Genomic DNA, 16,496 nt, shown 5'->3' on the forward strand with positions numbered 1-16,496 from the left:
CTGCCGCCATCTTGCTCCGAGGCCCCCGCAGGCCCCCGGGACGCCGCCGCAAGGGACCCCGGGAGCGGCTGCCCGCAGCGCGCCTGATCAGAAACTCCAGCCCTCGAGGAACCGAGGCGCTTCGCGGACCCGTGGGCAGGGACAGGTGGCCGCGGGGGGAGGGACGGAGGGTGCGGGCGGCCCCGCCTGCGGTCTCCAGGGGCTTCGCCGGCGCCGCCGCCCGGCCCTGAGCTATGGCAGCAAAGCCATCTTGAGCCCGAGGCCCCGACGGCGCCTGGGCTGTCTACTGCGCGCCTGATCAAAAACAACAACAACAAACAACAACACAACAACAACAACAACAACAACGAAGTCCGTCAGGACCAGCTGTCATGCATTTGCTATTAATTTGCGTTTTAGGAACACGTTGCCCTGAAGTGCCCCCTGCCGGACGAGGCGAGCCCTACAGGCGCGTCTTGTGCCTGGGAACCTGCTCCGTTTACCCACAAAGCTCACCTCCGCCCTGGTGTGCAGCTGACTTGAGTCAATGAGTGCTTCCTTTCTCCCCGCTGGACTCTTGTCCCGGACCCACAAAAATCCCGTTCTCACTCATTCATGTGTTCACATAAAATTGCGATGGGGACAGCCCTTATCTATCAACAGGTGAGTGGGTACACAAAATGTGGTTTGTCCATGTAATGAAATGTTGTTATTCAGCCTGAAGAAGAAAGGACGTCCTGCCACCTGCCACCACGTGGATGGACCCGGAGGACACTGTGCGCAGTGACAGAAGCCAGACACAGAAGGGCAACACCCTGTGTGACCCAACTCACAGGGGGTCCCCGGAGGAGGCCCGTCCACAGAGACAGAGTAGATGGTGGGAGCCCAGGACAGGCCAGGGGACAGGGAGTCGGTGCTTCATGGGGACTGAGTCTCAGTTTGGGGAGATGGAAAGTTCTGGAGATGGATGGTGGGGGTGGCTGCACAGCAGTGTGCGTTTGCTTAATGCCAGTGAACTGTACTCTCACAAGTGGTTAAAAGGGAACGTTTTGTTATGTATTTTTACCGCAATTACAAATTAATTGACTAAGAAGGACAGTAATGGAGGGCAGGTGGGGTGGAGAGAGTCAGAGATGACTCTCCAGAGGACACGATCTGATTTTTGTCCGAAGTCCGTCTGGTGGCTGGTCAGTGGGCCCTGAGGGCGGAGAGCCCTTGCCTCTTTGGCCATATCACCGAGAGCCCCTGGTTTCAAACACGGTAAGCGTTGACAGTGGAGGGTGCACAGAATATTGCGGGGGGGGGGGGATTCCGAGCACAGACACTCTTTCTTGAGCAAGTGTCCAGGCAAGAGGCAACCTGCGGCTGTGAATGTGTGAGGGTGCTTGTTGTCCAAACCAGGAGGGCAATGGGGAGCCACAAAGGGTTGGGAGCCACGGAGGAGGATGAAGTGGGGTTTCTCCAATTGACAACCACATTTCTCCCCGAGGGTCTCCCGCCACGGCAGCCTCACAACATTTTCTATCCCCGACAGCAAACACATTTTTTTCACATCTGCCTCCTCCCACCCCTCATCGGACTAAGGGAACCTCAGGGCCAGGGCCCGTGACCACAGGACCCGGCTGGACACAGGACCTAAACACACATCTGTAACATGGATCAATGAATGTTCAAGGAAGGAATGTGTCCTCAGTTCTAGGCGGGTGCGGAAAACCGCATGTGATGTGTGCTAACTGGGATAAGACTTTAGTGACTGAAAACAAGAAATGCGGGCAGGGGTGGATGGGACAACAGGGCATCCTGGACAAATTCTTCCCCGCTTCGTTCCCCTTTTTTATTTAGGGGAAGTTCACATTAACAAAACTAATCATTTTATTTTATTTTTTAAGACTTTATTGTTAAGTAACCTCTACCCCCCACATGGGGCTTGAACTTATGACTCTGAGGTCAAGAACCACATGCTCTACCAACTGAGCCACCCAGGTGCCCCCCAAAGTAATCATTTTAGAAGTGAAAATTCAGCACCTGGGTGGCTCAGTCAGTTAGGCATCCGACTTCAGCTCAGGTCATGATCTCACGGTTTGTGAGTCTGAGCCCCGCATCAGGCTCTCTGCTGACAGCACGGAGCCTGCTTGGGATTCTCGGTCTCTCTCTCTCTCTCTGCCCCTCCTGCATTGGCACTTTCTCTCTCTCTTAAAAATAAACATTAAAAAATTACAAAAAAAAATAATTACTTGATTTTAAAAAGTGAGAATTCAGGGGCATTTGGTACATTCACTGTTCTGTGCAACCATCACCTCTGTGTAATTCCAGAATATTCTGAAACCAAAAAGAAACCCCGTCTCCATCAGCCATCACCTCCCCCAGCACGCCCTCCCCCTCCCCGGTCCCCCCTGAGCCCCCCTCCTGGCCGTGGACGAGCCCGTTCTGGACGTTTCACACACGAGGACTCACACCCCGTGTGGCCTCTCGCGTCTGGTTCCCTCCCTGAGCGTCGTGTGTTCAGAGTCTGTCCCGCGGCGCGCCTGTGTTCGGGGTCCCGTCCACGGGGCGCCGGGTGTGGGCACCTCCCTCCTGCTCCCGGCCGTGGGATGTGCGCGTACGTGGTGGACACGGTCATGTCCGCTCACCTGTCAAGGGCACCTGGCTGCCGCGTCTCTGGGCGTTGTGCTCTGTGCTGCTGTGCAGCGTGTGTTTGTTTTCAACGTGCGTGTTTGGGGACTAGGTTTTTTGAGTGCTGTACTAGTTTTTCAAATGATATAAATCTGTTGCCGCCCATGTTTAAAACTTGGGGAGACGTTACCTAAAAGCTGCCGTCCCAGCCTCTGTCTGAACAGTTGGCCACCCTTGGGTCCAGCGGCTGGTGATGGCCACCGACCCCTGTGAGCACACGGCCTACTGCCCTCCTCACCTCAGCCACCTGAGGCCCCGAGGCCCCTCATGCAGGGGTCTCTCAACACCTGTCATCGCCCATAACAGAAGGGTGAGCCCCTGAGAGTGGTCTGACGGCGCGTGCGAGGTGAAGCGAGGGGCCCCCTCTGCGAGAGCCCGCCTGGTCTCCATCCACGCCCGAGGATGGCCTTGGTCATCCATTCAGCAAATATTCACCGAGTACCTACTATATGCCAGACACAGTGCTAGAAACATCGGTGAACGAGGCAGAGATCCCGACCCTGGTGGGAGTAGTGTTCTCAATGGGGGAGACAGACAATTGGAAATAAGTAAATGATATAGCATGATTTAAATACTATGGGGGGGGCGGGGGGAGTAGAACAGGGTAGGGGACTAAGAGGTGGTCCGTGTAGTCCTCTGAGGACGGTGGGATATGAACAGTTCTAAAGAGGGGGAAGGGTATTCCAGGCAGCAGGCACAGTCTGTGCAAAGGCCCCGGGGGCAGCACCAGGCCTGCGTGTTGGAGGAACCGAGGGGAGGTCCGCGTGGCTGGAGCAGAGTGGGCAAGAGGGAAACACGGAGGAATGGAAGGGATGCAGGGGATGGGGGCAGGTCGCACAGGGCCTTGGGGACTTCCGTGAGGACTTAGGCTTTCACACGGAGGGAGGTGGGAGCCTCCGAGGGCTGCAGGCATTAGGGGGCGGGACCTGACTCGGGTGCTCACGACCGTCCTCTGGTGGCCGCTGAGGGGAGGGCGGACGGGGGCGGGGCGACGGTGGGAGCGCGCGACCCCGGGGACCAGGGTGGGGGAGACTGCCTGAGATGAGGAGAGGAGGTGGTGGACTGGGAGGACGCCAGGACCGGGTACAAGTGGGCAGATTTCGGATGTGCTCTGAAAACTCCGGGGAGACTTCCTGATGGAAACGGGTGTGGTAGTGAGACTGAGTCAAGGTCAAGGATTTGGGCCTCCGCACCAGGAAACATGGGGGTACCAGTGCCCGAGGTGGGGATGGGACTGGGCGGCCTGGGGGTGAGAGTTGGCACCTTCAGGGTCTGGAGTTGAGGGTGAGGTCCTGGTGTCGGACCAGGGAGTATCGTCTGCACACAGGGGAGGTGAGCGTACAAGAAGCCCAGTCAGAGGGGAACATTAGCCTGGGGCGGGGGGGGGGGGGCATCGGGGAGGGTCAGGGGTCCCCGAGGCCGCATGACCAGGGAGTGTCGAGAAGGCAGGAGGGGGACACCTTCGAGCTGTTCGGAGCACGTGGGATGGTGTCCAAGAGAGACTGGAGGCAGGGGCTGCGTTCCCCGAATTCCAGGAACTCTGCCCAAAGGGGCAGAAAGGCCAGAAGAGCTGGAGAGGGACAGTGGGACAGGGGTCCAAGGAGCAACGTCGGCGGGCCTGCGGGGCAGAAGCCAGTAGAAAGGGGGACAAAGTGAAGCAGGAGCCAGGGGGATGCAACAGGGAGGCCGACCTCGAGAAAGGGCGAGGGCCCCGCGCCCAGGTTGAGGGCCACCTGCGCGGCCGCCAGGGCCGGACCCCCGACCCCGAGGAGGGCGCGGCGGGAGCCGGCGGTGCAATGACAGGGGCGGCCGCCAGAGGGCGCAGCCTCCGCCTTCCCCGGGGACGGACTCCGGGGAGGCCCTGGGGAGGGTCTGGCTCCCCGCCCAAGCCACACCCGCCCTCGGGGCTCAGGAGACCGCTGGAATCTGGGTGTCTATCTCCTAGGAAGGGGTCCGAGACCCTCATCGGCTTCTCGGTGCTGCCGGGGACGCCAAGCCCTCACCAAGGGCCCCCCCCACCCCCCCGCCCGGCCGCCTCCAGGCGGGAGCTGGCACACGGCCGGCGTGCGGAACGTGGGCAGCCCCCTGGGCACAGGGGCCAGGCGGGGCACAGACAGCGGGGGCGGGGGACCCTCTGGGGAGGAGCCCTGTCACGCCCACGAGCAGCCCCAGCGGCGCAGGCTCCCCTGCCGCCCGGCTCCCGGTGCCGGAAGGGGGCGGGCGCGGGACGCCCCCGGGCGCCGTGTCACCGCGCCTCGGTTGCCGGGTAACCGAGCGGGAAGGAGGGGGGCGCAGCTGCGAGAGGCGTGGGTGACACGGGACGGCAGCGCGCTCTGCTTCCAGCAGCCCCCTCCCCAGGCCTTAGGGCTGAGGGGGCGTCATCCCATGCCCCCACCAGGTCCCGAGATTCAGGGCCCCACTGCCTCACTTTCTGCAGCGGGACGCTGGTGACCTGGGGGCTACCCTGTTGCGTGGGACACAGAGACTCAGAGAGTTCTCCGGTTGAAGGCCAGAGGTGAGAAAGACCACACAGTCACCAGAGTCGGGTTTAAAAAAGGGCTTGTTTAATTAAATACAAGGAAAAGGCCAGGCAGGGCAGGGTAAGGTGGGGGGGGGGGGGGCGCCACCTGACAGCACAAGTCCCTTGGGGCCCTCCCCTTGAGATGCCACAGCGAAGTGGCTGGAACCAGGTCCCAGTGACCTCCAGCTCCTTGGGGGAGGAGGGGCACAGGTCTGGCCAGACCCCTGAACACGGGAGAGGGGCCAGGGACGCGTCCTCGGCCTCCTGGGCCCTCAGACCCACACTTCACGTCCTGGGGACAGGCACCAGCCAGGGATGGGACAATCAGGAGGACGTCCGTAAAGACATAAAGGAAAATGGGACCCCAGCCTGCCCCCACAGACTAAGGCATCTCACCAACACTGCTGGCAGGGAGGGTTTAAGGGCACGCATGGGCCAGCCCTGCCAAGATCTGCCCAGAGACTGGGCCAGAAGACCCTTCCCAGCCCAGCTCCAAAGGGCTTCCCTGGCCTCCTCCCCAGGACCCCAGGCACCCACCCCCTGATCCTGCCAAGGCAGGTCCAGTCCACACCGCCATCCAGATCCCCAGCCCCCAGTGGGGAGACAGAAGGGTTCTGGAACACACGTGGGTGCCAAAAACCTCCTGCAGCCAACGGTGGGCGATAGGTCCTTTCCGGGTCTTGGGACAGGGACCCTGGGTCTGTCCCGTTCTAGGGCACGGCCCTCAGTCCCTACCCAAAATGAAATCCAACCGAAGCCACAGTGGGAAGACACCAGGAGGGGTCATGGCGCTTACCCCTCCCTACCATAAGTAGGGATCATACAGACCTTCCCCCCAACACCCACACCCCCTGAGGACAATGGACCACCCATGGGGCCCAGATCAAGAAAGGGATTGGCGCCTGAAAAAATATTCTATCCGGTCCAAAAAAGCGAGCTATCCCATGGGGTTCAGGGGTCAGCCCTCATGCTTCCTGCCCTTGCAAAGCAGGACCTCAACCTCTGGTCCAGGGGCACCTGCAGGGAAGGGCTGCCCGATGCTCAATGACTGTCATGGTCCCAAACAGGAGGGATTGATTGTCATGTGATGCTATGGAAGGCCAATGCTGGGGACTCTACCCCGAAGGGAGGAGTCCTCACTCACACACTCACACACCCACCCAGAGGGGGGCCGCTCACTGCCCCCCTCCTTCCTACCAGCAGAGACAGAGGAAAATAAATAAGCAGGCATCTGCCCCAGCCCGTGTTATCCACCTTCCCCAAACGAGAGTCAAAATGCTCTTTGGAAGAACCCCTTTCTCTCCCTCCCTACCCCAGTTTTAGGAGCAAAACCTGGACCCTACTGCCTCCCCCCTCCCGGCCTCCCCCCTCCCCACCCTGCCCCCACTGCTGGGGAGCCGGGTGGCAGGGCAGAATCTGTGGACACCTGAGATTGAATACCCGGATGGGGGCGGCTGGAGCCGCACCCCAATTCCCTGAACGTCTCCAATGGCTTTCAGTGGGGTGGGGGGCCCCGGGCGGGGTGGGGGTGGGGCCGCGGGAACCCCCGGTTCATCTATGGCTCTTTGCACACATCATCCCAACCTGGAGAGGAGGGCTGGGGGGCCAAGTCTGAGCACTGGTTACGTGCCCCTTTCCTGGGCCGCTCCCCCCAGACCCACCCTCTCCGAAGCAGGGAGGTGGCGATGGGGGGAGGGGAGCGCCGGCCGGCTGCCCACCTGGGGTTCCTGTTTAACACATAGGAGGAGAGTTATCCGACATGGCTATTTACACACACGGGGCCCCAGCCACCCCTCCCAAGGGCCCCCCCCCCCCCCCCCGTGTCGGGGACACCGGCTGTCGGTCCGTGGCCCGCCCCGGGCTGTGGACAGCAGGCGTTTTGCTGGTGCTCCGGGCCCAGGCCCAGCAGGGGTGCGGCAGGGTGGGCTGGACTAGGGCCCTTACAGGCCAGAGGGGGCCGGGCTGGGCGCGGGGCTGGGCGCGGGGCTGCCCGCCAGACTGCAGGGCAGCGAGTCGCTGGGCGAGGTGCTGCGGGCGCCCGGGCGCCGGAGCAGTTCCGGGCGGAAGCCGGGGTGGCGGCGCGCGTGCTTGGTCAGGTGGTCGCTCCGGGTGAAGCGCTTGGAGCAGAGGGGGCAGGGAAAGCGCTTCTCGCCGGTGTGCGTCCGGTGGTGGCGCGCCAGCTCGTCGGAGCGCGCGAACTTCTTGTCGCAGCCAGGCCAGTCACAGGCAAAGGGGCGTTCACCTGGGCAGAGGAGGCAGAGGGCAGACAGCGTGGTCAGTGGGGGGAGGGAGGGGGCGGGGCAACTCGTCCCCCCCCCCCCCCCCCGTTCTAGAGGCTGAACTCCGGGCGTGAATTCAACACGTGGAAATGTGCAGAGGAAAGCCCCACTCACTTCAAGAACCCCTAATTAGTATTCCTGCCCTTTCTTTCCTATGAACTCGTAGTAATTCCACGAGCAGTTTCCGTGCGTTAAAAGAAGACCGTGCGGAGCCCGAGCCCTTCCAGGCCCGCCCCCGCGGCACCACCGCACCGCCTCCGTGACATCCGTGACAGGGTCTCGCGGTGCACGAGCCACACACACGTGCGCGCCTGCTCGGAACGCATGCGGGGTTTTGCAGGGGCTTCTCCCGATGCAAATGGATCCCGCCGTCCCCACCTCCACCTCCGCTCTCCTTTGGAGCTTACCGGAGGCTCTCAGGTGTTCACAACCCGTTGGCCCCCTCCTTTTGAAAATGACCACCCCGGACGCAAAGTCGGTGTGGGGGTGCCTGGGCGGATTCCCGTGGCTCAACGACCCACTGACCCTTGTGGCCCCTCTATGGATGGAGAACACGTGAAGGGCCTCTAGGGCCACCTGCAGCCCCACACAGGGGCAGAGGGAGGAGAAGGGCACGAGGCCCAGGCACAGAGGGCCGCAGACGGCCGCCGGGAAGGGGAGGGCCTGGAGGCCACGGCCACTGGCCTCACCCCGCCCCCGCCCCCGCGGAACAGACCGTGAGGGGAGGGGCGGGCCGCCACCCTGCAACTTCCTCTGCAGACCCCTCCCACCTCCCCGGCTGGCCTCGCCCATCCTGCCGTGAACCAAACGGCGCTGCGAGCCCCACCCACCCCTCGCGTCTGGGGTCTCAGCCCCAGAACGCTTCGGCCCGACCCCCAGCGAGTATTGTCCGCATCTCCCCGGCCGACCCGGGAGCGCCGAGGGCCCCACCTCTACGCAGGGTCCACCGGGGACCCCGCCACGCCCCAGGCCAAGGGGTGATAAGCATCCTGGAGCCTGCACCCTTGCGCCCCGCGCCCGGCACCTGGAACCCTGGACTCCCCAGGCGTTGCTTTGTCCACGAGTTCTGGAGTGTGTGTCTGCACCCCTGTGCTATACCCTTTGTGGCACTGGATGGAGCCCCACATAGGAAGGTAGAGCGCTGGGATTGGGGGAGGCCACAGAGCGGTCAGGGTGGTCACATCCTGGGTTACATGCTGGCCCTGCAGTGACCCAGGCTGACCTTGTCTCAGGGAACACACCCAGAAGAAGGTACACGGTCTAGGACCAGAGAAAGGCTCCCCAAACAGGACCGATGGTGGAGGTAACCAGGAGCCAGCAGGAGGGCCCACGGGACAGACCTGTGGCCGTGGGGGGAACAGGGTAGGCCAGGAACATCTCTGCTCTGAAAGCTAAGGGACTGTCCCGGGGAGAACCGCTGGGGAGGGGTGGGGGAGGGGAGTAGGGGTCAGAAGAGGCAGAGGGGCTCCTGCCATCTCCCAGGGCCCAGGAAAGAGCGGGACCAAAACCTCCCCTCCCCCACCCCTTCTTCCTGGCTACCACCAGCACCAGAGGAGGAGGTGGAGTCCAGCGGTCCCCCCAAGAAGATTTCTTGTGGGTTGCCTGTGGCTCAGGCTCACGCCTGGGGCAAGGGCATGCCCCAGGAGACTGTGAATCCAGGTGAGCTTGTCACCTACCCCTGGGGGGGAGGGGAGGTTACACAACTATGCCCAAGACCTCGCAGACCCTAAATCTCTGGGGCTGCACCCTTCCCTGGAACAATCCAGAAGGCAGGGGGAGGGGTCTCAGCAAGGGCATCGTCTACGGAACCCAGAGCTCAAAACAGCCCGGAAAGGACCCCTACCCCACCTGGATGGCGGGAGGCTTGGATCTGACAGTTCCCCGGGGCTGCAGTCTGGGGGAGGGGAGTCCGGTTTTGGAGGCGGGGCTGCTGGCTTTAGACCAGACCCGGTGCCAGGGGGAGCGGCGCCCCTTCCGAGGGGCGTGCAGTCCTGTCGCCATCTTGCAGGGCGCAGGCGGGGCGGAGGGGGGGCGGGCATCCCGCTGCTGGCGCGCCCCGCAGTTGGCTCACTTCCCCATTTCGGGCGGCGGGACTAGTACCCGCCTCCCAGCCTCCCCTCCTCCGGCAGTTCTACTTTGCGATGAGCAGGTTGCAAGAGCGGTGCCAGCGCCCACTGGGGCAGGACACATGCAGCCGCCGGGAACACAGCTGCCGCACGTAGCTCGGTGGCGGCGGGGACATCCGCAGCCCAGCCGGCCTCGCTCACGTGGTCCCGCTCCCTCTAGGGCGGGGGGGGGGGGTGGGGGGGGGGGGGTCGGGGTCGACTTGCCGCCGGCTGGACGCCCGCCAGCCCCGCCCCACACCCAGTTGCTGGGGCGCTCACGTGCACACGCGGGTGGCGGAGACCTGGGCGCGGAGGCTTCCCGCCGCCCCCACAACGTCGAGCGAATGCCTGCAAGATACCAGGCCCTGTCACCCTCCCACAGCCCACTAGCCAGGAGGTTGGTGGGGAGCAACCAGGAAGCTCAGAGCCGGAGGGGACCCTAGGTACGGCCACCGGCTGCCCCAAAGCAGACTGGAACAGGGACTAGAGGAAGATGTGGTGGGCGGGGCCCTGGTGGACGTAACCTTTTGACTTGGGCTGGGGTGACCTCGGGACAGTTGGGGCCACCACAGTGCCGTGCAGGCTCAGAAAAACGGAGGCCAAGAGGTCCTGAGACCTGATACAGGACAGAGCAAAGGTGGTCCCTGAGCCAGGACGGCTTGGCCTGCGTGGGGTGGGTGCCCCACCTCCCCCCCGCAGGGCCAGGGGCCAAGGACCAGGGCTCTGACAACTAACCTTCACCGTGACCTCCTGAGGTCATCCCTAGGGGTAGGGAGGGGTGTCTGCCAGCTGACCGGAACAAACGCCCACCTACCAGGAAGACTGCATGGGGGAGGACAAGTGAGGGAGCACTCTCGCAGAGCTACAGAAGGCGGGGAGCAGCTGAGACTACCTGAAAACGGCCCGAGTAGCCCAGAAAGAGCCCAGAGAGCAGTTCTGGAAATACAGCAGAAAGGTGGAAAATAGATGCTGAGGTCTGGAGAGCAGGGCAGGGGGTCCCCTTCAAGTAGCCATTATGGTTTTACAAAGACCAGCCCACGGGAGGCTTGTCTATTCTGTGATTTTATTTCATAGTTTTTAAGTGATCTCTACACCCAATGTGGGGCTCAATCTCACCCCGAGACGAAGAGTTCCATGCTCCACCTACTGAGCCGGCCAGGTGCCCCGTTCTGGGATTTTATTATTATTATTTCCTTAATTTATTTGAGAAAGGGAGTGCGCAGAAGCGAGGGGGGACAGGGAGGCAGAGGGAAAGCGAGAGAGAATCCCAAGCAGGTTCCGTGCGGTCAGCTCCATCCCCGGAACCGTGAGACCACGACCTGAGCTGAGATCGAGAATCAGACGCTCAACTGACTGAGCCACCAAAACGCCCCATGTTCTGGGATTTTAACCACCCCTGGGCCCTGCCCCCGAAAAGCCAAGGCTTCCCACCTACCCCACCCCACATCCCAGCTCCTCCCATAGGGTTCCCCTTCCAAGCACTGTGCTGTTGCCACGAAAACTAAGGCAGGCATCCCCCAGCCATCTCTCTATCCCTCACCTTGGCCTGCGTGGTACCGGGCAGCAAATCCCATCAGTAACGCCTTCACAATATCTCCAGACCCCACCCTGGCTCTAGACTCCAGCTCCTGCCTGGACTGGTGCAGTAGCCCATAGGCTTGGGGCTGAGCCGCCCAGTCTGTGCTCTGCCCTCGAACTCCCAGAGCTACTCCCTGATCCAGGATCAAAGCCGAAAGTGTTTACCTTTTACCCCGCTGGTGCACTTCACTGTCCCCTTTCTTAGCTTCAATAACCTTGCGCTTAGCATCTCCTAGGTGTGATATCTGCCCCCTCACCTGACTGCAAAGCTGAGGGCACAGGCCTGGCATGCCATGGGCACCTAACGCATCTGTGGAGAGAGTCTACGGCTGGGAGAGCTCCCAGCCAAGCTTGGGCTGCTGGCTTAACTGTTGGTTCATCATGCGGTTCACCCCTCCTCCCCGCCCTGCCCCCACCCCCCCAGGTAGGGGCTCCCACTACCATTTGTTTAAAGGGCCAACCACGTGCAGCCCCTCATCCCCCCTTCCTCCTTGAAGACCCACACTGCCATCACCCGCTTGGCACCCAGACGGGCATCCTTGGCATGGGGGCTCTTGGTGCCTGGGGATGAGAGGGTAACACCGCCCCCAGCCACCCCCCCACCCCCAGCATGTGTGATGGGGAGAACAGTGCTGGGCAAGGGTGACAGTGAGGGCTGGAGGGCCGGCTCCCCTGGCGGCCGGCTCCTGGAACTGGTATCACTTGCCCGCTCCCAGGCCATCTGGGCCACGTTTATCAGGGAGCCTGGGCGGGGGTGGTTATCGCCCCCCACAATGTTGGGGGCCCTCCCGCACTCCCCAGTTATAGCACGGGCACCTAAAGTCAGTTCCAGCTGCTCTCTGCACCCTGCCTGCTACAGGAGGGAGCTCACGGGCCACCCCCACCCCCTCCGGCCTGGCAGTGTCCTACCCTGCCCCCTATAAGCCACCAGTCTCCTGAACCCCACCTGTCCTTAAAGGAGCTCACAGCTCTGCCAGGGGGAGAGGGTGGGGTCTACGTCGGCTCAGCCCTGGGAGGGCGATGCCTGCTTCCCCTCCTGGCCTCAGTTTCCCCATCTGCTTCTCCCCTGGGGGGGGCTCTTCAGCAAAGAATACCACCTCTGCTGCCCTGCCCCCCTTTGGGCTGCTCAGTCAGAAAAACTACGGTTCACCCCAGCCACCTCCTACTCTCCGGGTCCTGGGGCTTCTTACTGGGCCCCGGTTTGTGGGTTGGCCCACCCCTCTCCCTCCCCTACCACAGCCCTCCTCAACCCCTCTCCTGGGACCCTAATCCCTGCTCCATAAACGGATTTTCCTCTGCAAAGCCGGGCCTGCCTTCCTGCCCACCCTCCACCCTGCCCTTGGGATTAAATGGAACCCTTCACCTGCTCTGACCCTCCCCACCTCACTTCTCCACCTCATCCTCAAAACTCATGCCCCAGGGCCCTTGCCCCCATCCCCTGAGGCCAGGGTGTGGTCCCCTCTCTGGGGACACACCCCTTCCTGCCCCACAGGACCCCATGCTATCAGCTGAGAAGCCTCTACCTCCATCACTGCCACTGTCACCCCCTCCCAAGGTTCCAGAATATAAGGGCACAGGGACTGGGCTCTCCCCGCAGTACCTTGCACCACACTGGACCCTTACCTGATTTTCCTCAAACTTAAGGAGAGAGGGTTTTAGAGTAAAACAGGGGGTCTCTCCTGGAGGGTGACCTTGCAACTCCCCCAGGGGACATCTGTCATTGGTCGCCACGCAACCGGGTACGTTCCTGGGATTCCTGGGATGGAGTGAGCAAGGCCAGGGATGTTGCGGAACTCCCCAAGGTGCCCAGGACGCCCCACAGAGAATGGCATCAGCTGTGCCCCGGGGATCAGACCTTGGCCTAGAAGCTCCACTTCCAGATCTGAGCTCCCTCTTGCCAGGAAGGAGCCTGGGACCCCAGAAGGCGCAGGGCTCACCGCGTGCTCAGAGCTGGGGGCTCTGGGGCCGGGGAGGAGTCCGGATCTGGAGGTTGGGAGAGCAGGGAGCAGCCAACCAGCCTCTCCTCCCACCCCCGCCCCATCTCCTCTCATCTCCGTATCCATAGCAACAGCGTCAACTTCTCCTGAAGCTTCCGAAGTGCCTGCCCACCCCACACAGGAGAGCTCTGTGCTGGGGCTGCAGGCCAGACCCCGGGGGAGCACAGGACAGCCCTGCCCCTGCAGCTGGGTGGCCCTCTGGAAGACTCCACCGCCCTCCCAGCCTCACCACCCCCAAGCCAAGCGGAGCAGGGATGGTGGGGGCACCACACTTGACCCTGGCCAGGCACCTGATCCCAGTCTGTTCATCTGTAAAATGGAGCTAGGCTGGGATTGGAGTTCATTCCCTTTACTGAGCGGAGTGAACCTCAGGCAGAGCAGGGGGAGACAGGCCTCTGGGGACAATCGGCAGACAGCTGACCTCTAATTATTGTTCCTCGTCACATCTGTCCCCAGGCCAGCCCCTGTGAATGCGCAACACCAAGCTAGCCTTGGGGCACCAGGGACAGGCATGGCTTCCCCACCCCCAAGCCAGGTATAAGGGCAGCGACTCCCCCCACCCCCAACTAGGTACCAGAAAAGCTACGCGGGGCTCTGTGGTCCGGGAGGGGGGGTGGGGGGGCCACAGATACACTGAACCCACAGTCTTAAGCAGACGAGCGTGCGGAACCCTCGAGAAACAGAACACCAGGGGTGCCTAAGTCCAGGATTTCCAATCTCAGCAATGGCAGGGTTGGCCCAGGAGCCGCGTTCTCTGGGTCCCCACACCGTAATTACGAAAGAGGGCTTTGGGACAGGATACCCGGAGTTACAGTTCCCACTGACACTAGGGATCCATCCAGGGAGGCCACCCTCCCCTGGGACACTCCCCGGACGAGCCCAATTTTCTCGTTTAAAACACGGATGACAACATTGGCGTCCTGGGCCCAGTGAGGAGTCCCTCCTCTCCCAGGGCTTAGGGAGACGGCCGCCACTGCCTGGGGGCCCGTGGAGGCTCACCCGAGAGGAGGGTCTCTCGGGAGCTGCCGTAGGAGGTGGCCTGGCCACCCCCTTCAACCGACCCAGAAGGGAAAAGCAAATCAGCGCACCAGAGCCTCGCCAGGCAACAATTACCTAGGACAGGCGGAGGAATACAGTGGGAGAAACAAGGTCCCTCTCTGGCCGGTCTCCCGCTCCAGCACCCCCATCGTTCAGACAGGCAAACTCACCTAGCAGGAGCCGCAGCTCTGCCCTGACCCCAGCCCCCCACCCAGAGAGGAATCTGCCCTCAGATCCACGTAAAGATGCCTCTCTGTGTTCACGGCCCCCCAGGTGTCCCTGACACACGCCTCAGTGCCTCAAAGCGTAGGTAACACCCAGGGGCTGCTCAGAAAAGGACGGAGGACCCTGCAGGAAACACAGACCCTCCCCCCGCAAGTCTGCCCTGGCTGCCCTGTCCTGCCTTACGCCCACTAGCAAGCAGAGCCTGTATGTCCCTGTGGACAGGACGGGGACTGAACGAGACATGAGGCGGGGAGGGGGGCAGAGCAGGGAGGAGGGCGCCTGGCATCCGAGGCCGTGCAAATGGCCTGAGGCTGCCCCACCATGTCCCCACCACACCACTATGGCCGGCCCTGCTTTCTTGCCCTCTCTCCACAATGAGAGTGTGTCCACAGAGCCAGTGTTGCGACACGAGAAACAGTGACGTTCAGAAGGCAGACTTTCGTGAGCCCTTGACACAGATGAAAAAACTGAGCTCCGGAACAGGCCTCGTGCTGGAGAGGGGCAGGGCTGGAATCGAAGTACATCCTCACAGCCGGTGGCCAGATGCCCACCGCCAGGGCAGGACCGCCTTCCACACTCGAGCCCAGGCCAGCCACCAAGACCCACCTTCGCCCTGACACCCCAAACTCCCAGCTGGAGAGCATTCTCAGCGTCGAGGGTGGTGGACCCAGAGGGGGACAAGGGAGGGGGTGACAGGGTGATGACGGCGGCCCTGCCTCAGACTCCTCCAGGCGTCCCCTCGCCGCACCCCCCCCCCCCCGGCTCGGCTGTGAGAGGTGACAAATGTCGCTGAACCCTCCCCCAAAGCCTGCCTCCAAACGCGATGAGGACCTGACTCCCTCAAGGGTCCCCTTTCAAATCCCTCTCCCCACCCCACCCCGACTCTGGCCCCAACCCTCACTCTCAGCCCCGCCCTCCGCCGTATTAAAAGTCATAAGGAAAAAAAAAAAAAAAAACGCGCGGGCACCCCCCCCCCACCCCGGCTCCCGCGCCAGGCGCTCTGCTGCCCTCGGGGGTGAATCCTCGATGCCACCCCGGAGGCGGCGGCGCGGCTCCTCCCCCCTCTCCAGATGGGGAAACTGAGACAGGGAAAGGAAAACACAACCATCTCAGAGCTACGTGCTCCAACCACAATATCCACTCCCCAGACCCAAACGCCACAGGATATTAAGGAGAAACGGAGCCGAGGGGGGAGGGGACGGTCCGGGAGCCCCGATCCCGCCCACGGACCCCATCGCGCCGCGCGCCCCGAGAGCGCCTGCAGCCACCACCGTCGCGCCCGCCAACCGCGCGCCGCCCGACCGCGTGGCCGCCACGCCCCCTGCGCGCGCCCCACCCACCGAGGCCCCGCCCGCCCGGCCGGCGCGGCGGCGGCCCGGGCGCGCCCCCCTCCCCGCCCCCCACGCGCCACGCAGTTTTGGGGTCCCGGAGGGGGCAGGGGCGCAGGAGACCGCGCGCGCGCGCGGGACAGGGGAGCGGGGCTCACCTGTGTGCGTCCGCAGGTGCGACTTGAGGTGTGAGGACTTGTAGTACGCCTTGGCGCAGCCCGGGAAGGGACAGCGGTGGCTCTTGGCGGCGGCGGGCGCGGCACCGGGGGCGCGGCCGGAGGACGGGGACGAGGCGGCCGAGGAGGAGGAGGCGGGCGAGGCGCCCCCCGGGGCGGCGCCGGGCCCGCTGCGCAGGTCGGCCAGGATGCTGGCGGCCAGCAGGTGGGGCGCGGCGGCGGCGGCGGCGGTGGCGGCGGGGCCCGGGGCCGGAGGCGGCGGGGGGCGGCGGTGGCGGGCCCGGGGGCCCGGGTGGGGCGGCCTCGCGGCGCGGCGCGCGCACCTCCAAGCCGGCGGCGGGGCCCGCGCCCTCGGGGCCCGGTCGCCCGCGGTGCACCACCGCGCCGGAGGAGATGGCCATGAGCACGTCGGCAGCGAAGTAATCCACGCACGCCACGGCCGCCGACATGCCGGGCAAAGGCGCGCGGCGCGGGCCGAGCGGGCTGAAAGGAGGCGGCGGGAGCGGTGCCGTCCGGCCGGCGGCGGCTGCTCGAGTGCGGTAGGCGGAGGAGGAGGAGGAGAAGGAGGAGGAGGAGGAGGCCGGCGCGCGACAGCCG

General features: G+C 63.4%; 1 protein-coding gene across 1 annotated transcript; it reads right to left on the bottom strand.

Moving 5' to 3' along the window:
• Positions 1-5,194: 5,194 nt before the first annotated feature.
• Positions 5,195-16,496, bottom strand: KLF16 (Kruppel like factor 16). Its single transcript, XM_030336377.1, is given in 3 exon segments — positions 5,195-7,415; positions 15,882-16,125; positions 16,127-16,496. Coding segments are annotated over 3 exon segments (768 nt in total). The 5' UTR covers positions 16,349-16,496; the 3' UTR covers positions 5,195-7,113.

This window comes from Lynx canadensis, chromosome A2, assembly GCF_007474595.2.
Source record: "Lynx canadensis isolate LIC74 chromosome A2, mLynCan4.pri.v2, whole genome shotgun sequence".
Taxonomy (NCBI): Eukaryota; Metazoa; Chordata; class Mammalia; order Carnivora; family Felidae; genus Lynx; species Lynx canadensis.